The following is a 22183-nucleotide window of genomic DNA, read 5'->3' as shown; positions in this document are numbered from 1 at the left end:
CAGGCCAAGGCCTCGCTCCTGTCCTAGTGCACACTCAGGACAACACTCTTTCATGGGAATCACCCGGAGGACCGGTCAAAATGCAGGTGGCTGAGCCCTGCCCTTCGAGCTCTGGTTCCATAAGTCGGGCTCCAGGGCTGAGCGTCTGCATTTCCAACAGATTCCCAGGCGCTGCGGCTGCTCTGGGTCCCCCACTCCCAGACACCGCTTCGGGTCAATGGCCAGGACCGGATGGGCTGTGAGGCCTGGGTTGGAACCACAGCTGTGCGCTCAGGTCGCAGCCCGGATCACGGTGTGACTGGCGGGTGCAATCTTGAGGAAGTCTTTTTTTATTCATTTAATATGTTTTTATTGGTTTTTAGAGAGAGAGGAAGGGAGAGAGAAATAGAAACATCGATGTGAGAGAGAAACATCGATCGGCTGCCTCCTGCACACTCCCCACTGGGGATCGAGCCCGCAACCTGGGCATGTGCCCCAATCAGGAATGGATCCGGGAACTCTGTCCATGGGATGATGCTCAATCCACCGAGCCACACTGGCCAGGCTTGTTTGATTCAACTTTTTACATTGAGGTAATTTTAGACTTAATTTTAGACTTGTAGTCGAATTGCAAAAATAGTGCAGAAGGTCCCATATACCTTTACCCAACTTCCCCTTACGTTAACATCTTACATAACCATAAAGCAGTCATCGAAACCAAGAATTTAACCTGAGTACAAGACTATTACTAACTAGACCACAAGTTATTGAATCCCCCCCCCCACTCCCCATTTCCCCACTAACACCCTTTTCACGTGCAGAGACCCCGCCAGGCTCCCATGCTGAATTCGGCTGTCTGGCCTCTTCCCAGCTGTAAGGTGCACCGGTCTTCTTGTCTTTCCCGCGCTTGGCAGTTTTATCCTGCAGGATGTCCCTCGCTTTGTCTGTTTTCTCACGATGAGACTGAAGTTGTGTGTTACTGGGAAGGATGTCACAGAGCTGCGCCGGTCTCCGGTGGCATGTGCTACTGGTGATGTTAACTCACTTGATAAATGTGGTGTCTTCCAGAATTCTACATGGGAAAGCTACTATTTTTCTCTCTGTAATGACTAGATATTTTGTTGGAGATCCTTTGAGACTACAGATATCTTGATTCTGCTTAAACGTGAACATCACTAATTGTTTTTTAGAGAGAGAGAAGGGAGAGGTAGAGAGAGAAACATGGGTGAGAGAGAAACATCATCAGTTGGCTGCCTCTTTCACACCCCACCCAGTGGGGATCGAGCCCGAATCCTGGGCACGTGCCCTGACTAGGAATCGAACCCGTGACCTCTTGGTGCATGGGATGATGCTCAACCACTAAGCCACACTGGCTGGGCTTAACCTCACTAATTTTAGCATCCATCCGAGGACCTCTCTGGCAGCAGCTGTGACCTTGATGTTCTGAGGGCCATTCTCTATCTCCCCGCTTCCTCTATGTTTATTCATTGGAATTCTTCTGTATGGAAGAGTTGTTTGTTCTGTGGTTGAAGGTCTCTGAGGATGGAGCTGCACAGCCCTACGTTCAAAGCCCAGTGCTCTGCCGCTGGGCCCGGCTGGCATTGTAAAGGACATATCTGGGTTTGCCAGCTGCAAGGAAAGGCAACTCAGCCCGAAGAGGAAGCTGTCGCAGGATGGCTCTGAGGTTTCCCCATCTGGAGACCTGGGTCCCCTCGCTGCACACCACTCGCCCCGAGAGCTCAGCAAGGAGCGGTCCCTCCGTGCCTGTTTCCTTGTGTGAAAGACAGGTGGTTGGAGGGAGGGTCCCTAAGGGTCCTCCCAGCTCTGAGGGTTTCTGCTCTACACTTCAGTTTCATTGGGCATAGGTCTCCCCTTGTCTTCTTCATCGCCACCCCCTGTCCTCATCGTCTCCGGAAGTACTGTGTGTACACCTCTCGTATCGTATAAAAACAACAGCTATCTCTTTCTAACTCTGCTCTCACCCCCCAAATGTTCTCTCCTGCGTCTGGGAAGATGAATAGTCCTTGTTCCTGGTGTGGACATTTTAACTACTTGGGAGGTTGTGCAACTAGACTTGTTACCATCCCAGAAGGCTGACCTGAAACAGATTTGACAAGAAAAGCCAAATTTTATTTTTCTGGCCTAGAATGCCTCTCCAGCCATGGGTCTGAGATGATGCTCATCTCTCCAAAGGTGAACGTCCGGCTTCCTTTTCCTCGGAGCGTAATGAATGCCTGTTTAATTCGGCACCCCGCTCCCACCGTCCATAATGAGCACTCATGAAACCTTTGTTAATAAAATGAGGATTTATTGAGTTTTCAGTTCTAATAAATAGTCAGCCATGATCTTCGCCACGGGCCCCAAGCCCTGGTAGAAATGAAAGGGTCTCTGTGACCACGGACAGGGAAGATGCTCATGTTCTTTAGTTGCAAAGGTGAGTCTCCCCCACCGCTTTGCTGCACTTTAAAGGCCTGAAGCTGAATTTTGTTTTCTTAGCACACCGAGGCCCCAGAGACACCTTAGCCAAGCAGTCAGACTTACAAAGGAAAGAGAGGAGAAGCAAACAGCAGCGAAGTAGGTAAAGAGTAAAGCAGATGGCTGTCTTAGCCGAGGGACCACGGACAAATCTGCTCTGAAGGCAGCGGGAGCCCAGACACCTTGCCCAACACCCCTGCTGGCTCTCAGGGGGCTGGGAGGGGAGGGGGTTCCACCACGCAGAGCTCCGGGAGGAAGGTGGGACCTAAGGGTTTTTCTTTCCAAATGAAGACCAGAACAGCAGGAAATCGAGGCTTACTTACTCCACCCCACCTCAAACAGTTAAAACCTGAAGCAGGAAAGAAACCGTGTCTTGGGATGCTTTTGTGATTCATTTTTTTGGTACGTGCCCCCAGCGGAACCGAACCTGGGACTCTCTGGTCTGCAGGCTGACACTCCAGCTCCAACCGCTGAGCCAAACCAGCCAGGGCTTGTGATTCATTTTTAAGACTGAATTTAAATGTAAAGAATAAAGATAAGGAGAAAGGCATGGAGGCTTCAGCTTCCTGCGGCCCCGAAAGCTGGCTGTTCCTTGGAGCCCCAAATAGGCGATTTCTAAAGCTGGGCTTCAAGAAACCGGAAGGAGCAGCCCCGGGAAGCCAGCCACGGGCAGAGCTGAGCTGGGTGACAGTCCTCTCGCCGCCACTCTCCCCTCAGCCTCCTTGGTCCTACCTGTCCCCACTTGTCTCTGCCAGCCTGTTGTTCATGATCGCGAAGGCTCCTACCCCCCCGGAGAACTCGCTGTCCCGAGGCTGCGTGCCGGGCTGGTGCTGGCAGCCGTTGGCCGACTCGGACAGCTGCTTCTGGAGCATGGCCAGCGAGACCTTGTTGGCCGTCAGGAAGTCCTTCATGGAGATCACCTCCTCCGAGGGATGCTGTCCATCTGAGGGACGCTGCCCATCCGTGTCACTCTCCATCGCCCCATCCGTTTCTATGGAGATGTTGCCCGGCATGACCAAGTTCCTCCGTGACCGCGGGAGTCCCCTCTGACACTGTCGGCAGCACCCGCCACCCATCTTCCTCAGGATCCAGTTCACGGACTGTTTGATGAGGATGGAGATGACATTGAACAAGGAGTAGATGCAGCAGACGCCCATGAGGATGAAGACAAAGTTGGCAAAGCGGTAGAGGCCCTGGTTCTCATACATGGCATTCTGGCTGCTGACGAGGTCCCCAAAGCCGATGGTGCTGAAAGCCACAAAGCAGAAGTACAGGGAGTCGAAGTAGCTCCAGCCCTCGATGCAGGTGTACATGGCAGACGCGCAGCAGGAGATGAGGACGGAGGCCATGCACAGGATCAGCATGACGTAGTACACGGAGGGCTTCCAGCCGGCCAGGCCGCCCACCGCGCTCTTCCCCGGGGCCTTCAGGCTGTGCTGGGGCAGGGCCCGCCGTCTCCGGAGCTGTCGCTGGTGGCACGACTTCATGCTGCAGGCGATGACGGTGATCAGGCGCTCCAGGAAGAGGTTGAAGAACAGGATGGTGCTCGCACACCCAATGAGGCCGTAAAAGATCAGAAAGATCTTCCCTCCTACTGTCGCTGGGGTCGTCATCCCAAACCCTGCAGGAGACAAAAGTCAGGGAGAAGAGTGAGGGAGGTCTTTGCTGTGAATGGGGTCAGGGTCTTGGTTTCGACGTGGGTAAAGGACCTACAGACACAGTCTTACAGGAGCACTTGGTCCCTGTCCTCCGGGGAGTGGGCGGGAAAGTCTCACTCCCTTTGAAGACGCTAGGTGGAGCTCAGAGCTGAAGCCATTGTGCAAGCCAGAGGAGGCACCTGGTCCTTCTGGTGGACACAGCCAGGGCAAATGGCGTGGTGATGACGGAGTGGGCTGCCATCCCCTCCCCACTCTGCTGGACGTCCTGGTACCGTCCACAAGCCGAACAACCGTACTCAACAGACGTCGTTCAGAGCCATACAAAGGCTCATACAAAGAAAAGGCTTAAACAGACTCATCAATTCATTCATTCCACAAACCTCAGTGCCGCTCCGAGAATGAGGGACAGAACTGTGGAAGAGACAGGCTGGTCCCTGCCGGCGGGCGCTCTCGCCTAGGCAGGCTATTGCTATGCTGTGTGGTAAGTGTTACGCTGGAGGAGGTACAGGATCCAAGGGAGCTGCTTAGAGGGGAGCCCGTTTCAGATATGGGGTTCTGGGAAGACTAAGCAGGGAGACTTGAAAGTCAAAGAGAAGTTAGGTAGAAGAGGAGTTGTGGCTGGTGTGGCTCAGTTGGTTGAGCTTCGTCCCGTGCACCAAGAGGTCGCAGGTTTGATTCCTGCTCGGAGCACACTCCCGGGTTTCGGGCTCGATCCCCAATAGGAGACATACAGGAGGCAGCCGATGTTTCTCTCTTTCAAAAAAAAATTTTAAAAGGAAAAGAAAAGGAGAGTGTGTGTGTGATGTGATGGTGGGGGTGGGGATGGTGGAGGTGATGGTGGGGGTGGGGGTGGGATGGTGGGGGTGGGGATGGGGATGGTGATGGTGGGAATGGGGGTGTGATGGTGGGGGTGGGGATGGGGATGGTGATGGTGGGGGTGGGGGTGGGATGGTGGGGGTGGGGATGGGGATGGTGATGGTGGGAATGGGGGTGTGATGGTGGGGGTGGGGATGGGGATGGTGATGGTGGGAATGGGGGTGTGATGGTGGGGGTGGGGATGGTGATGGTGGGAATGGGGGTGGCATGGTGGGGGTGAGGATGGGGATGGTGATGGTGGGGGAGATGCTGAGGATGGCGCTGTTTCAGGCAGAGAAGCATCAGCTGCTAGCATATGCAGAGTTGAAAATTTGCTCAGTGTTTTCTCATCTTTATTATTATTATTATTTTCCAATAATCATGCCTCGGATAAACCTCATTGGCTATGATACTGCCATTGCACAAAGCTTATTATTATTATTATTTTTAAATATGTTTTTATTGATTTTTTAGAGAGAGAGGGAGGGAGAGAGAAATAGAAATGTCTATGTGAGAGAGAAATATCGATCAGCTGCCTCCACACCCCGTACTGGGGATCGAGTCTGCAACCTGGGCATGTGCCCTGATGGGGAATTAAACTGGGACCTCTCAGTCCACGGGACGATGCTCAATCCACTGAGCCACACTGGCCAGGCACATTTTCTCATTTTTAAACGAAATTCTTCCAAGGTACACCTCATGCTCTGGAAGTGAAAACTGAGACGTGGGTTGATAAAATATAAAATGTCTCTCTTGCTTTTGTCTTTTCCTATTCACAGTTCCCACCTTCTTGATCTTTCTACCCACATGCATAGACATGTTACTAAGAATACCGACTGCAGGACAATGGATGTCACTGAGAAAAATGAGAAGTAGGAAAGACAGTAGTGATACACCTGCCCAGAATCAGAAGAGAGCTTTCTGGTGTAGCACAAGACTCAAATGGGCCCGTGTTTTCTTTTCCAAAACCTTCCTGTCCCATCCCAGAGGTGACAAGTATTCCCCTCTTGGGGAGCAGCGGCAGGAGTTGGTAGAGGAGCTCTTGGCCATAGGTCATGGCAATAGTGGACTGAGCACCTGTAGGTTCAAGCGTCTGCGTAGGGGTTTGGGGGACACAAAGATGACCTGCACAAGGTCCTGGACCTCAGGGAGCACAGCGTCCAGGCTGAGACAGACAAACTGCCGTGTACATCAAGGTACCGTGAGTCAAGGGCCAGAATCAAGGTGAGAGGGGGCTGCCCTGGCTTCAGGTCCTGACTGCGGCCTGGCCGGGCGGAGTGGCCGGCGCGTGTGCGTGGGTGCTGGAGCCCGTGCACGAGCCGGGCGGACTGATTTCCCAATGAGTGAGGTGTCTAGTGATTTCTCGACAGGTTCCAGGGATTTAAAATTTCTAGATTCTATCTTCTTTCGTTTTAAAGAAAGGATAACCCATGACTTTTGATTACCTACTGTATTGATGAATCCCTGCCATCTTTTCAACCAGCAAAAACGACAGAAAGGGGGCAGAGGGTGGTGTTCAGGGCAGCAAAGGCAGACAGCCTCCTCATGTCTGCAGCTGGAGGTGTTTCAGAGCTTTTACTTCTCAGACCTTAGAAGTGTGTAAGCTAAGCTTGCAGGCCTTTGCATAACAAGCCTCTGTTTTCTTGAGCTCATAACACTGAGCATTGAGGACACCCTGGATTGAGAATAATAAGCCTCAGGGTCCCCCCGGGTGGAGGAAAAGGACACAGGCATGATCCAAGGCCTGTCCTCTGTTGGGTGTCGCTGACTCCTCACACCCACGCTGGGAGCTGGGTGTTAATTTCTAGTTTATTGGTCTCCTTGGACGAACGAGGGAAAAGAAGAATACAGTAAGTTGCCTAGAGGTGGAAAGCCAGAATCAGGACCTAGATTTCTCTTGTCACCCAGGCCTGCGCTCTCTCCACCCGACTGCTGAGTGAGTGCAAGCTACTGGCAGGTGTGGACACGGAGTAGAATTGGGGGAGGGGCATAACCAAGCGTTTGTCGGTCCATGCTTTACCCTGACACCCAGACTGCAGGGGCTGCCAACTCTAGTACCAAAATCAGGAGACTGTCATCAGAAGCTAAAATCCTACAGCCGTTTCTTACTAACACATACATTCCAAAATTTCACATGCCTCTTCCAACAAGTGACGTAAAGAAATCACTTTAAGACCCTGTTATACTCCATGTGTTTCGGTCTCCCTGTATTTCATAGGCACGCAGCTGAAACGTTGTCACAGGTGGTGCTTCTCAATACACAATTGATCCCCTGGGCTCCCAGCCTGCGGCCATCTGATTCGTGTCCAACCCGAGTCCGGGAGCAGATGGGCCTGCCGATGGGGACCAAAGGCACACAGGTTTAGTTCGGAAGCCAAGGAAGGTCACCTGGTGGTCTGCCCCAGTCCAGCTCTGGTGAACCACTGCAGATCTGTTTTATGTGACCGTAACACCTACGCAGCTCCCTGGTGTCCTTGGGGCCAGGGGTGAAGCAACCAGGGACTCCCGGGTCCCAGTCAACCCCAAAAGAGCCCTCATGGAGACCAAGAAGAGAGGACAGCAGGCCTGCGGTCTCCCAGCCTTGCATGGGTATGCTGTCCACTGCATACTCTTTTTTATCCTCACCTGAGGACTTTTTTGCCTTTATCTTCAGCTAGAGTGGGAGGGAGGGGGAGAGAGAGAGAAACATCGATGTGAAAGGGACACACCGATTGGTCGCCACCCACATGACCCCAACCAGGGCCAGGGACAAACTGCAACCAAGGTACGTGCCCTTGGTGGGAACCCGGGACTCTCCGGTCTGCAGACCGACGCTCTAACCACGGAGCCAAACTGACCAGGGTTCCACTGCATATTCTTTTTTTTGTTGTTGTTACAAATGTTTCTTTTTTTGCCTCATTGGCACCCCCCTCCCCATCCCCCCCACCCTGTCCCCGGCTTTGTTGTCCATGTCCATTATGCATACATGCATATAAGTTCTGTGGTTTATCTCTTCCCACCCCCCACCCCCTCCTCTGAGGGATGTCAGTCTGTGCCCTACTTCCATGTTTCTGGGTCTACCGTATTCCTCAGACTGTTATGTTCATTATATTCCATTCCACTGCATATTCTTTAAAAAAAATTTTAGGTAAAAAACATAAAAGCGTTGCATTCTGATATTTTACACACACACACACAAAGGCAGAGAGAATACTGTAATACACCCTCATTTCCCAGTTCTAGCAATTGTCAACGTTTCTGCCAATCACGTTTCTGCTATCCCAGCCCACCACCTTTATTTACCAGAGTCTTTTAAAGTAAATCCCCAAAAGTTCCATTTCGCCCATTAACAGCAATGCATCTGTAACTGACAAGGACCTGATGCTCCCAAAGTAACCACTATGCCATTATCATGCCCAACAAAATTACATGATTTCCTTAACCCCAAATAATACCCAGTCCGTACTCAAGTTTCTCCAAATGACGTCTTTACAGGTCATCTGTATAAATCAGGTCCTAACAAGGTCCATGTATTTCATCTTTTTAGTCTCTTATTTGTTAATGGTCTCCCCTCCCATATTTTATGCTATTGATTTGTTGGGTAAATGTGTCCTATAGACTTTAATCATGATTATTTTCTAGAATCGTTTGAAAAAACAAAACAAAAAACCCAAATGTGTCTTCTGCGAGCGCTCTCTGGGGCAGTAGCACACCTCAGTGCACGGGGACACATGAACTGTCTCCCCCTTTTTGTTTTTTAATCCTCACCCAAGGACATTTTTCGATATTTTGTTCAGATAGAGTGGGAGGGAGGGAGAGAGAGAGAGAGAGAGAAACATCGACGTGAAAGGGACACATCGAGTGGTTGCCACCCACACAAACCAACCAAGGCCGGGGCCAAACTGCAACCAAGGTACGTGCCCTCAGCGGGAACCGAACCCGGGTCTCTCCAGACCGCAGGCCGACACTCTAACCGCTGAGCCAAACCAGCCAGGGCCACGTGAACTGTCTCGAAAGCAATTTGGGAACATGTATCACATATCTTAAAAATACATCTTTCTTCCTGTTTTTTTATTTTACAAATATAGCCCTAAAAATATCAGAAATGTGACTAATTATGTACCTTGATGTTCCCCATGTCTTTACTCTCAATAATGAAATCTTCAGCAACCTAAAAATAATAGGGAGATTATAATCTGAAATACAACAGGGAAAGGACTAAATAATCTAGCCATTAAAATGAACCCATCAAAATTATACATACAAAAAGTCTTTTCTTTTTTTAATCCTCACCCCCGGATATGTTTTTATTGATTTTAGGGAGAGAGAGAGAGAGAGAGAAAAACATTGATGTGAGAGAGAAACATTGATTGGTTGCCTCCGGTACTCACCCTGACCAGGGATCAAACCGGAACCCTTTCTGTGTGCAGGACAACACTCCATCCAACCGAGCCATCCAGCCAGAGCCAAAGAACTTTTAATTATTGGAGAAACTGTTAAACGGAAAGAAGCACAGCCAACGTGTGTCTGCATAATGACTCAGGCCTGGTACATGGGGCATCCTTATTAAATATTCATCCCCAGAACCGGATGAAGGACTACACTGTAAAATCTGTCGATGCAGCACTATATACTGTAGCAGTTAAGATGCTTTTGGCTGCCAGTAACAGCAAGTCCTAAATTGAGGAGGCTTATACATGAAGGGGATGTATTACCTCATAGAACATGAAATTTGAGCTAGGGCAGCTCCGGGATGGTTCGTCTTGGGGGGGTGGGTGGAGCTTTAGAACATGATCTGTGAACCAAGACCATTGCCCCTTTCTGGCTCTGACCCCGTCAACATGTCAGCTGGTTCCCCTCATGCCAACAGCTTCTGGCGTTACTGCCCCACACATCAATGTCCAGAGCCAGAAAACGCTGTCTTCCTGCCTCGTGTGTATGTCTTTATAAGAACAGAGAATCCGTCCCAGAAACCAGGTGGCAAAATTCTTATTATTTGTCATTATCCAGCATCAAGTCTCATGGCCACCTCCCAGACAAGGATCTCCAAGAAGAATGGGTTTCCCTATAGACAGGTTGGAGTTTACCTTAGTCCCTGGGGGAAGAGATGGAGCCTAGAACATTCAACGTCTGCCACACACTGATGCAGAAAAAAAGAACATAAAGGGAAAGAGACACAATTCTTCATCAGGTTATTTTAGGGGTCATGATAATATGGGTGATTTAATTTTTTCCTAACGCGCTATATCTTTCCTTACTTTTAAACTGAAAAAAAAGAAAAGTTTAAATATTCTGGAAAGTCTCCTCAGGTTGCAGGCACAACTCTGTCCAGAAGAACCCTCTTGATTCATTCTTCTCAAAGTTTGACTTGCACAAACTTTTTTCATAATCTTTTTGATTTGGAAATTTTAAGTTTCTTTGTGTGGGTTGAAACTATATAGACATTTACAGGTTTCTTTTTTTTTTTTTTTTTATCCTCACCCGAGGATATTTTTCCATTTTTTGTACAGATAGAGTGGGAGGGAGAGAGAGGAAGGGAGAGAGAGAGAGAAACATCAACGTGAAGGGACACATCGAGTGGCTGCCACCCGCACGACCAACCAGGGCCGGGGACAAACTGCAACCGAAGTACGTGCCCTTAGCGGGAACCGAACCCGGGTCTCTCCGGACCGCAGGCCGACGCTCTAACTGCTGAGCCAAACTGGCCAGGGCCATTTACAGGTTTCTTAAAAGACTCTCCAATTTAATCGGGGGAGGGGAAAGAAGGCAAGGATTATTCTTGTGGCAGGGGAGGGGGTTCCAATGACTGAAGACTTGAGGTCTCACCAGCACACTGCCTTTACACGTATTATGGAACCACAACTGTTCGAGCCGAGAGGGAATTCACAGACTTCTAGTTCAAGCTTTTTTGGGTTACAGGTGGGGAAACTGAGGCACCAAGAAGCCAGGTAATCTTCATAGGAGTGGAGGCTTGGCCTGAATCCAGGGTCCCATCCAGCCACCGTCCTTCACTCTTGTTGCCTGTGGTAAGTCGTTTCTGAAGATGACTTCGAGCACGTTGCTCCCATGTCTGTAAGTACCTGCTGTCCCTCCCATTGACAGAGGAAGCCTGTTTCCCTTCCCCTGGAGTCTTGGATGACCTTGAGACTTGCTCTGATCCACAGAATGTGGTGGAGGTGATGTCACACCAGTTCCAGGCCCAGGCAGTAAGAAGCCTAGCAGTTTTGTCTTTCTCTCTGGACGCCCAAACCACTGCGTAAGAAGTGTGACACTCAGCTGGGGAGAGAGGCCCAGCCCCCCCCAGCCATTCCAGTCCCAGTCAAGCCCAGCTGAATGTACTTGCAGGAGTGATGCCAGCTGATAATGTGTGGGGCCAAAGAACTAGCAGCTGGCCCAGCAGATCTGCAGAATTGTGAGAAATGTCCATGGTTGTTATTTAAGCCACTACTCTGGGGAGGTTTGCTATGGAGCAATGGATGATGAAATGTCTTCTCTCTGGGACTTGCGATTTTTTTCAACAAGTATCTCTTCTCCCCTCTATTTTACTGTCTCTCTAGCTCCTCCCTCCTTTCTTCATTGATGGTTGGGTACAAGGGACCTAAAGGAGCTTCAAGAGAAGGCCTGCAAGGAATTTAGGATTTAACAGAAATTCCATCTGTGAATCAAGAAGCTGTTGAACCTGCTTCATGTTCAGGAACAGACACCACTGGGCACTGGAGGGGTGGAATGAAGAGGGCATTTCTACTGTTGGTATAGATTTGGGTTGTTTCCAGTTCGGGGCTATTATGAATCACATTTTTACAAACATTGTGGAACATGTCTTTTGGTGAACATATGTACACATTTCTCTCGGAGACATACACTTATGAGTGGAATTGCTGACTCACAGGATATGTGTATGTTCACCAACATCTGAGAGCTCCAGCGACTTCGTACTCCTGCCAGTATCCTAGCCATTCTGGTGGGTACCCAGTGGTTTGAACGAGCATTTCCTTGATGCCTATTGAGTCGAGCCTCTTTTCCCATGATGCGTAGTTGTCTGGACATCCTCCTTAGCACCTGTTTAATTATTTTCCTGTCTTCGTGTTGACTTCTAGGTGACATGGGACAAAGCTCTCTGCCTGGAGTGCCAGGTTTGCCCAGTGAATTTCCCATCTCTTTCACACAGGAGCATTGGGTGCCTCACTTATATCTTGCCAACTGTTTGGCCAACTTTATATCTTGCAAGACACTTCTTTTTCAATGGAGAATTATTTCCAACATTTCTTATGTTAGCCATCACACCCTCGGGTGTAGACTTGATAATATTTACAGTGCTTGACAGCCACCTCTAGGGAACAGATTCCAGACCCCCATTGGCAGCTAGCTGCTCGCCTGTGAGGTCCACACTGATGTTAACGTGCACAGGCACACAGCTCACTGGTTTGTAGGAAAGCGCTCGTAGTGAGTGACTGCTCAGACTCGTGTAACACCAGAAAATGCCCATGTTAACGCCCTGTCAAGATTTTCACTTGCAAACCAGGGTTTGCACCTTATGATGGGAAGCCATAGCTGTGCACCCAATGCTGACATGCTCTGTAGAAAATGATTTCCATTCATTTCACACTTGAGCAATCCCTGTACACCAGTAAATCTAGGCTGATGACTCAAAATCCTTTTTCAAGACCTTATAAAACTTTTAAAAGTCCTTGCCCCACCCCAAACACCGCGTGTTGGGTTCTGCAAGACAGAATTCTGCCAATAAACACAACTCCCTTTTGGCGCAATGGGATATCACACTGTGCCGTGTTTGTGTTCGCCATAATTTCCTTATATGAACTAAAACAAAGTAATCCTGCGAATTAATAAAATCAAGCTTAGAATGTCTCTCCTTTGGCCTGGTTCTTCCTTCACAACCTGTTGTAGCACAAGAGAACCGAGAGACCACCAGAGCCAAATTAAAGCCAAATAGAGAGCAAAGCCAGCCGGCGACTGATCCCGAGTTCTCGGAGACCAGCCCTGGGGCCTCCAAATGCTGTGGTGCGACAGAATCAAAGAAAGACCACTAGAGATTTGAGGTCCAAATAAGAGCCATTTATTAGCTGGCTGGCATCTGATTCCGAACACCCCTGTGACAGTCTTCGGAATCAGCACTGATATGCTTTATTACATGCCTTTTACACCTTAGAGCAAATAAGATCTTTTTGATATAATGCCCAGGACTACAACAATGCTGTATAGAATTAGTTTGCCCTGCAGATAACAGGCACACCCAGGCGCACCCAGGAACACCCAGGTATTTCAAGGCACCTTGGGTCACACTTAGCCCCGAGCTGCACAAACACAATACAAGCCTGATTCCTTGAGATTGTGGGGGAGGCCGAGTCTCTGACTCAAGACCTCCAGGCTCCATGGACTCTGTCAGACACAGAGCCGGCTCCCAACAATTCCTTGGTTCAGGGAGTATTCCAATTTACTGAGGTTATTTTGACTAAACAGGTTCAGCTAGAGGGCACACAGTGACTTTCCCAACCATCACTTATGAAGCAGTACAATAATTTACCAATCATCAGTTATGGGGTTATAAACATGCCAGCACAAATCGACCACTGGGAAGTTCCCGAGAAAGACCAGCGGGCTGTAAACGGGCCTTCTCGGGCCGCCGTGGGTTTTCCTCACAGTCCAGCACTAGTCCCTGGGGTCCGGGTCCCGCACAAGTGCTGACCCTCTCTGGGTCTTAGGACAAGACCACCTGACTGTTTAGTTCGGCTCCTCGAGGCAGGCAGAACAGCATCACGAGGGTGCCGACAGTGACCAGTCGCACGTATGGAGCACTCCCTCCGAGCCAAGCCCTGCGCTTGCTTCACACGAAACCACTTCTTCAGTCTCACGCCAACCTTGTGAGTAGAAATCTGAAGACAGAGAGGTTAAGAAACTTGCTCAAAGGCACCCAGCTAGCTAATTTGGGCCTGGGTTCCAGTTCAGCCGATTAATAACCTAGGTGCGTGATGGTCACAACTTATTCTGGTTGTCCCTTTGGTACAATGAGGGTAGCATGGCCCAGATGAGCTCCCAGGACCTTCAAATTCCAATATTCTGTGATTCATGTGTGCTGGGCACAAATCTGAGCGCATTCTATGTATTCGATCACCCCAGGACTCTGGGGAGACTCGCCTTGGGTGTCCACAGCTCTTCTACAGGCCAGGCGGGGCAAGCTATCGTGCACCGGAAGAAAAGTTCTCTGTGTAGCATTTCTCAGCTACGATGACATCACAGCCTGATTTAAAGCATTTCATAAGGCACCAAGCAGGCCGAGGGGAAATATATCCCCTCTATACCTGAGCTATTGTTCTGCAGAACTTATGAGTCCTTCCTGAAGTTAAGAATATTTTTGGAACTTGCCATTTCTCTCATTTTGTTAACAGTAAAGCATCTTTGACAACACTATGAAATCATATATAGTCAAGTTTTAACTATTTCCCTGGTAACCTCTGAACCAGTCTCTTTAGCAACAGATTATAAGTAAAACATAAATGACTGCTTATCCTAACTATGAAAGTTGAAAACTTGAGTGTGACAAAGAAGAGTTCTTTGAGTCATGGGCTTTGTCACAAGCCACAGGCATTTTTATTCTACTCAGAAGGCAACAAAAATCGGCCTCCGGGGACTCGGAAGACGCCAGCTTCCGAGGGGGAATTTGCAGACTGCTTCTCGAGAAGTTCGCTGGCGGCAGGGGGCATTTAGCTCTGCGTTTCGGGCTTTCTCCAGCCCTTTCCTCCTCACAAACATCAGCTAGTGTGGTGGCTGAAATAAACAGTCATTATTTCTCACTTTGCTCGCATTTAATGGGGGGCGGAGAACAAGGTACTCATCTCAAGTAGGTGTTCCAATTCCAGAGCTACTTAACTTCTAAATCGTGAAACTACTCCTTAAAAGCCAGCACCTATAATTATGTTCTCTCTGGAGCTCCATTGTCCTCCGCCAGACTGCGAAGAAACGAAGAAACGGTCTGGTTAAGTAGAGTGTTCCCACAAGGCCCGCAGGGGACTGGTGAGAGGTGCCTTTTCTTCGGCCGCGTGAGATCTGGCTGCGGGGCATGGGGAGGAATCATGGAACTGTCCCCGTGTGCCCGTGGCTCTCAGCCACCTTCTCCACACGCTCCCTCTCCCCCGGCAGCCTCGGAGCACCAGTGGGATCCCAGTGCTCCCAGAAATCCAGTTTGAAAGCCAATGTCCTGGTGAACTTCCGTGGCTCTCGTCGTGGACGGTTTTACTCAGGTGTGTGATGTTGGGACAAGAATGAAGCGTGGCCTGGGCAAGCTACGTGACGGATCATATCGCACTGAAGAAATAAATGTGCTGCCCTGGCCGGTTTGGCTCAGTGGTTAGAGCATTGGCCTGGGGTCCAGAGAGACCCAGGTTCGGTTCCCGCTGAGGGCATGTACCTCGGTTGCAGTTTGTCCCTGGCCCTGGTTGGGTCGTGCAGGTGGCCACCACTCGATGTGTCCCTTTCACATCGATGTTTCTCTCTCTCTCTCTTCCCCCCTCTCCCTCCCATTCTATCTGAACAAAAAACAAAAATATGTCCTCGGGTGAGGATAAAAAAAAATAAAGATTAAAAAAGAAAAAGAAATAAATGTGCTACTTATAATATCATAATCTATGTTCTTCCAGCTTGTATCTCTTCTCTACAAATGCATGGCCTTTCCTATGCATTATGAATTAAATGTTCCTGACCGCCCCCCCCCCCCATTCATATGCTGAAACCCTACCCCTCAATGTGATGTATTAGGTTAGGAGGTGGGCCTTTGGGAGGTAAGTAGGATTAGGTGAGGTCATGAGGGTGGAGCCCTCGTGATGGGATTAGCACCCTTGTAAATCATCGGAGGTTTTTCTCCCTCTGGGCTCTCTGCCATGTGCCGGCAGAACAAGAAGTCAGCAGTCTGCAACCCGGAAGGGCTCTCACCCCGAACCCAACTGCCCAACTGCGCTGGCCTCTGATCTCAGACTTCCAGCTTCCCGAACTGTGAGAAATAAATTTCTGTTCATCATTAGTCACCCAGGCTGTGGTATTTGTTATTGCAGCCTGAGCCAAGACAGCATGTTACTATTGCGCCATGTACCTGACGCTACCTCGAGTTTCCTAGAAGTAGTCAGCACACATTCTCGTTTGCTATGAAGACCAGCTCTAGGGAACCAAAGCTCTCTATAAAAAATCAGGTTTTCCTTTCCCTTTCTCCCTTCGCTTCTAGTTCCTTCCCTCTCTCCCATTTCTTTAAGTCTCTAGAGACCCACCACTCAAAACTTCTTGTTTTTAGAGGCACCTTCTGGGCTGTATCTAAATGAATCACTGCTCTGTAATAAACTATTCTTCGCAGGGGCCCTATTGGGCCCTCTCCTTAAAGACATTTAATTTTGATATTACTAGTTCTGGAAAGCAGTCATAACTTTTGCCCAAAGCCAGCAGAGAACCCATTGCAGAGAGCCCTGTGAGGCTCATGGCACAGATGGAATTAGTATAATAATTTAACTGCCAGAGGAAATGTTAGAAAATATAACAGCAGTATTTCAGCTGGTCACGGGGAAAGGAAGGGCTGACTCACTGGGCCTTCTCCCACCGAAGGCACAAACACGGAAGACAAACCCCTTCCCTGGAGTCTGGCTGCTAACCTGAATGCGGTAATTAGTAAATTACTTTTTTTAAAAAAAAGGAAACATGAAATCTGAGCCCAAGAATGAGTTCAAGGCACCCAGGTTCACCCAGAAAGAGATGTGCTTCTTGTCAGTCACACTGCTGATGCTGGGCGGGGTTAGAGTTCCCGGCAAAAACCTTGGCTGGAGAAGGGCAAAGTCACTGTCACCCACGGGGGACGGAGGGGAACGGGCAGCTGGACATTCAGACAAAAGGCCTCGGAGAGAAGGCTGCGCACCCTGACCGGTCCCAGAGGCCCTCCCAGCTCCGTGTGCTGTCACTGCAGTCTGTCGGGAGTTAACACGAGGGATTGTCTCCGGATGACGTCATTTCTAGTTTTATTGGCCAAACAGGCTCTCCAATAAAAGTTGACCTCATTCGCCCTTTCCCCCTTTAAAAACGTCCTGTCCTCTACCTTTCTGTCCTCGCCAGCGCGCAGCTGCAGCGTTCCTTCTCCTTGGCAGGTCGCCTGTGCTCCTCATCGCTTACTCGTTCATTCGACACACATGTACTGAGTGCGCACCACGGCCGACACCGCGGGACTGTCGGTGAATAAGACATCGCCTCTCAGCCGCCTTCAGCTCTGTTCTCCATCATTTTCTGTTTCATTGCCCACATTTTCCACATCTGTCTTGGACTTCTCATCTCTTCTTTGGTGAATTCCTATTCAGGTCTAATCCATTTTCCTATTAGAGTAGTGACTGTTTTTCTTACTGATTTGTGAGAGTTCTTCATATATATATATTTAAAATTATTTATTTATTTATTTATTTTAGAACCTGCCCCTAGCGGGAACCGAACCCCGGGACTCTCTGGTCCACAGGCCGACGCTCCAACCGCTGAGCCAAACCGGCCAGGGCAGAGTTCTTCATATTTGAAAAAAAAAATTAATTTGTCTTTTACGTATGGTGAAATATTTTTCCCAATTTATGCTTGTCTTTTATTTTTACATAAATGTTTTGCTGCTATGCCGAAGTTGAATTTTTATGTAGGCAAATCCATTAATTTCTTCTTTTGTGGCCTTTGGCTTTAGGACTCAAGGAGAAAATAGTCTTTCCTCACCTCAGGAATATTACTAGTATTCACTCATGGTTCTAATTTTCATTTATTAAAAAAAATTTTTTTTTTATTGCTTCTAGAGAGAGAGGAAGGGAGAGGGAGAGAGATAGAAACATTGATGAGAGAGAATATCCTCCTGAATGCCCCCCACTGTGGATCTGGCCCACAACCTGGGCATGTGCCCTGACCGGGAATTGAACCGGTGACGTCTTGGTGCCTGGGTTGACGCTCAACCACTGAACCACACCAGCCGGGCCATGGTTCTAATTTTTAAAACAATGTATGATTTAATTTCTCTTTAACTATAGGGATATAACATTTAAAAAATTGTTATGCTCAACACCATTTTTTAAATTTTTATCCTCACCCGAGGACATTTTTTTTTTTGCATTTATCTTCAGATAGAGCAGAAGGGAGAGAGGGAGGAAGAGAGAGAGAGAAACATCGATGTGAGAGACACATCAAGTGGTTGCCACTCACACAACCCCAACCGGGGCCAGGGACAAACGGCCCTCAGCGGGAACCGAACCCAGGACTCTTTGGTCTGCGGGCCGAAGCTCTAACTGTTGAGCCAAACTGGCCAGGGCTCAATACCACTTTTAATTGAACATTTTTATTGAGATAATTGCAGATTGCTAGGCAATTGTAAGAATACAGTGAGTTTGTTTATATTTTACCCAGTTTTCCCTAATGGTAATATTTTGCAAAACTACAGTGTAATATCACCACAAGGAGATTGACACTGAAGCTGTCCACCTGTCTTGCATTTCCCGATCTATTTGCACTCACAGGTGTGTTCATTTTGCTGCATGTGTGGGCTTGCAGCATCATTTAAAAACAGTCCCTTTTTTCTCTACTCTCTTGAACTGTCACTTTTATCAGAGGTGAAGTTCTTACATTTGTTTCTGTATTCTGGATTCTGTTCCATTGTTCTGTCTGTCCATGCCGAGACAGGTACCAAAAACATAAAGTTCTCTTTAATATCCATGAAGACTCTTCCCTCTTCCTTCCCCACTCCTCTCTTCCTCCTCGCTTCTCCGGTTTCTTTTCAAACCTTCCCTAGTCCATTTCATGTTGTTTTCCTGGTGAACCTTAGAATCATCCGGCAGAGTTCCAGAAAAGCTGTCTGCATTTTGACTGGGGTTGCCTCATATTTAGAGGTTCATTTGTGGAGAGATCACATGCTTAGCAAACTGAGTTTTCCCACCAGGACCACAGTACACCTGTCTCCACGTACAGAACTCTACAAACGAGCCCTAGTGACGCCTGTAACTCCTCCCTAGGAATCCTGCACCAAGTGGTCCGCTGATGGACTCCTGTTTCGTGACTTTTATAAAAGATGACGTGATTGGCCCTGGCCGGTTTGGCTCAGCGGTTAGAGCGTCGGCCTGCGGTCCAGAGAGACCCGGGTTCAGTTCCCGCTAAGGGCATGTACCTCGGTTGCAGTTTGTCCCTGGCCCTGGTTGGTCGTGCGGGTGGCAGCCACTCGATGTGTCCCTTTCACATCGATGTTTCTCTCTCTCTCTCTCTTCCTCTCTCCCCCTCCCACTCTACCTGAACAAAAAATAGAAAAATGTCCTCAGGTGAGGATAAAAAATAAAAAAAAAGATGATGTGATTGAAGTCTTTCCCTCCACCACATTTATTTTTTGGTTGCTTGTTTTATTATCAATTTTTCAGTTGTGTTAAAACATACATAACATGAAACTTGCCATCTTAACCATTTGAAAGTGTATAATTCAGTGGTATTGAGTATAAGCACATGTTTGGCTTCGTTTACTTAGCATAAATTTTAAGGTCCATCCATGTTGTAGCATGTATCGGAATGTCTTTCTTTTTTGTGGCTGAATAATATTCCATTGTACGTATATGTTTTGTTTTGTTTGTTCATTCACTGTCAATGAACATTTTGGTTGGTTCTGTCTTCTGGCTACCGTGAATAATGCTGCTACGAACAGTGGTGTACACGTATCTATTTGAGTCCCTGCTTTCAATTCTTTTGGATGTATACCCAAGAAGAATATTCAGCATCTTGCACAACTGGTTATTAGTGGCATGCAACATGAGGAAGGTATAGCTTTTCTAATTAGAAAATCATACGAATACCCTCTTGCCCTCTTTCAAGAAATAACCCCAAACAAAACCAAAACAAACATCCCCATCATTCAAGGTACTTGCCAAATGACTTGCCTGCTCCCCCAGCCCCTGACCCCACTGTGATCGGTATCGATAAAACTCGTGCTCCTTCCTAGACTGTGAGCTCATCACATACCAGACACCCAGAACTTTAAGATTTCACTGTTAGTAAGAAATAGGTTTTTCTTATTTCTCCGAATGAGTTTCTTTGCAAAGGCAGAAGGGAGCAGTTAGAGTAGGTGCAGCAGAGAGACTCAACCTTGCTACAATGACTTGAGGCCAAGCAAGCAGGAGAATTTATCTAAAGTGGCAAGTTGTCCCATCACTGTTTAGGTATTTGTCGATGGCCTGGTGGCTCACTGGGAATATATTTCTCTTTTGCTGTCCCCACAAATAATTTCTCTTTCTAAACAGGGTGTTCTTATCTTGCTCTGGCCCGAGGGGCTCCGTTGGATTCCTGATCAGCAGTTCTTTGTATTGTCAGGTTTTAAGCTCCTTAAAAGCAGAGTCTTGTCCTGTAACCTCTGCGCGCGTGCGCACACACACACGCTGGCTGAAATCATCGAGGCTGTCTGACCCCGACACTTTCCCCAGGACACTCAGCTAGAAAGGGATGCAGGGGGCATTTGAACCCAAGCAGTTTTTGATCATTGTCTTAACCTTGAGCAAATGGCTTGGTTTCTTCATCTGTAAAACAGGATAATAACAATACCTTCCTCATAGGATTTGTGTGAGGATTAAATGACCTAATATAGGTAAAATGCCAGAATGGTGCCTTAGAGTTCAAAGAGTTAGCCCTTTAAAAGGGGCAGCTATTGCCCTGGCCGGTTTGGCTCAGCGGTTAGAGCGTTGGCCTGCGGTCCTGAGAGACCCGGGTTTAGTCTCCGTTAAGGGCATGTACCTTGGCTGCAGTTTGTCCCCGGCCCTGGTTGGGTCGTGTGGGTGACAACCACTCAATGTGTCCCTTTCACATCGATGTTTCTCTCTCTCTCTCTAGCTCCCACTCTATCTGAACAAAAAATGGAAAAAAATGTCCTCAGGTGAGGATAAAAAATAAATAAATAAATAAAAGGGGTAGCTATGCACTAGCTGGATGGCTCAGTTGGTTGGAGCGTTGTCCCATACACCAGAAGGTGGTGGGTTCGATTCCCAGTCAGGTCACATACCCAGGTTGCAGGTTTGATCTCTGGTCGGGGACATATGATCAATGTTTCACTCTCACATCAAAGTTTCTCTCCCTAAACATAAACTTAATACATAAATAAAAGACCCCTTTACAATTTTTTATTTATTTTTAATAAAAGGGACAACCCAGCCGGTGTGCTCAGTGGATTGAGCATTGTCTCATGGACTGAGAGGTCCCAGTTTGATCCCAGGTCAGGGCATATGCTCAGGTTTCGGGCTTGATCCTCAGTAGGGGGCGTGCAGGAGGCAGACGATGGCTGTTTCTCACATGTTTCTATCTCTCCATTCCTCTCTCTCTAAAAAAAAAAAAAAATCAATAAAAACATGTTAAAAGAAAATAAAGGGGACTGCTGTTACTGGCGTGCGTGGTACCAAGCCCAGTGCCTTGCACAGTGTTTGCTAAAACGCTTCTGTGAAGGTGGATCTTGACTGTGCAGGGAAGGAACATTTCTTACATAAAGACAATGGCCTGGTCCATGGAACAGCTGACACCCCTCCTGCCTCACCTGGCACCTGGACCAGCGCTTCCATTTGTATGTGACTGGAGCTAACCTGCGGTAACACAGACAGCACGCCCGACCTGCCCTGCCCGCTGACCTGCTGTGTGTGACGCTGAGGGAGCAGGTGCTGGAAGGAGAGGAGGGCCAGGCACTGAGTTCTCGGCCCCGGTTCTGATTTCCCACCTGAGCAGAAAGGCTGCACTGCTCTGGCCGATGGGTCCCAAGCTGCCAGAGGGGCACTGCTCTAACCAGGGGCCCACCGACCCCAGGAGCCCACCTGGAACAGCTCCAGCGTCAAGTGCTCCGCGAGGCCTTCCTCGGACAGCCCGGCTCAGCCTGTGGTTACCTTGCTCGTTAGGCTGTGTGCGTGTCTCTCCCAACAGAACGCACGTTTCACAAGGCAGGGACCTGGTCGGTTTGTTCACTGCTGTATATCCTCAGCACCGGGCCCAGAGCAGGCATGAGGTTGATGCTTTTTAATACGTGGAAAGAAAGAAGGCGGACAGGCAAATCCCCTTCTCCCTCCTGCACTCCACCTGCTCATTCGCTCCTGCCTCCAACGCTGCGCTCCTAGAAGCGTCCGAATCTCCAGCCCACCGAGAGGGCCACCACCTTACACGGCTCTGGTCTGACTCAATAGCCCCACAGAGCAAGCCGCCTGAATTTCTCCATGGACGGAGCCTTTCCT

At 48.6% G+C, this 22183-nt stretch overlaps 1 protein-coding gene and 1 pseudogene across 1 annotated transcript in view; both read right to left on the bottom strand.

Annotated features, from left to right (window-relative positions):
- Positions 1-3182: 3182 nt before the first annotated feature.
- KCNK13 (potassium two pore domain channel subfamily K member 13) overlaps positions 3183-22183 on the bottom strand; it is a 107646-nt gene continuing 88645 nt past the window's right edge. The window contains exon 2 of the mRNA XM_036242979.1: positions 3183-4075. Coding sequence (XP_036098872.1) covers positions 3183-4075 — 893 coding nt within the window. The remainder of the gene's footprint in view (positions 4076-22183) is intronic.
- Positions 5274-5397, bottom strand: LOC118621053 (annotated as a pseudogene).

The sequence above is a fragment of the Molossus molossus genome, unplaced genomic scaffold, assembly GCF_014108415.1.
Source record: "Molossus molossus isolate mMolMol1 unplaced genomic scaffold, mMolMol1.p scaffold_m16_p_1, whole genome shotgun sequence".
NCBI lineage: Eukaryota > Metazoa > Chordata > Mammalia > Chiroptera > Molossidae > Molossus > Molossus molossus.
This window is presented reverse-complemented; position numbering and strand designations above follow the sequence as displayed.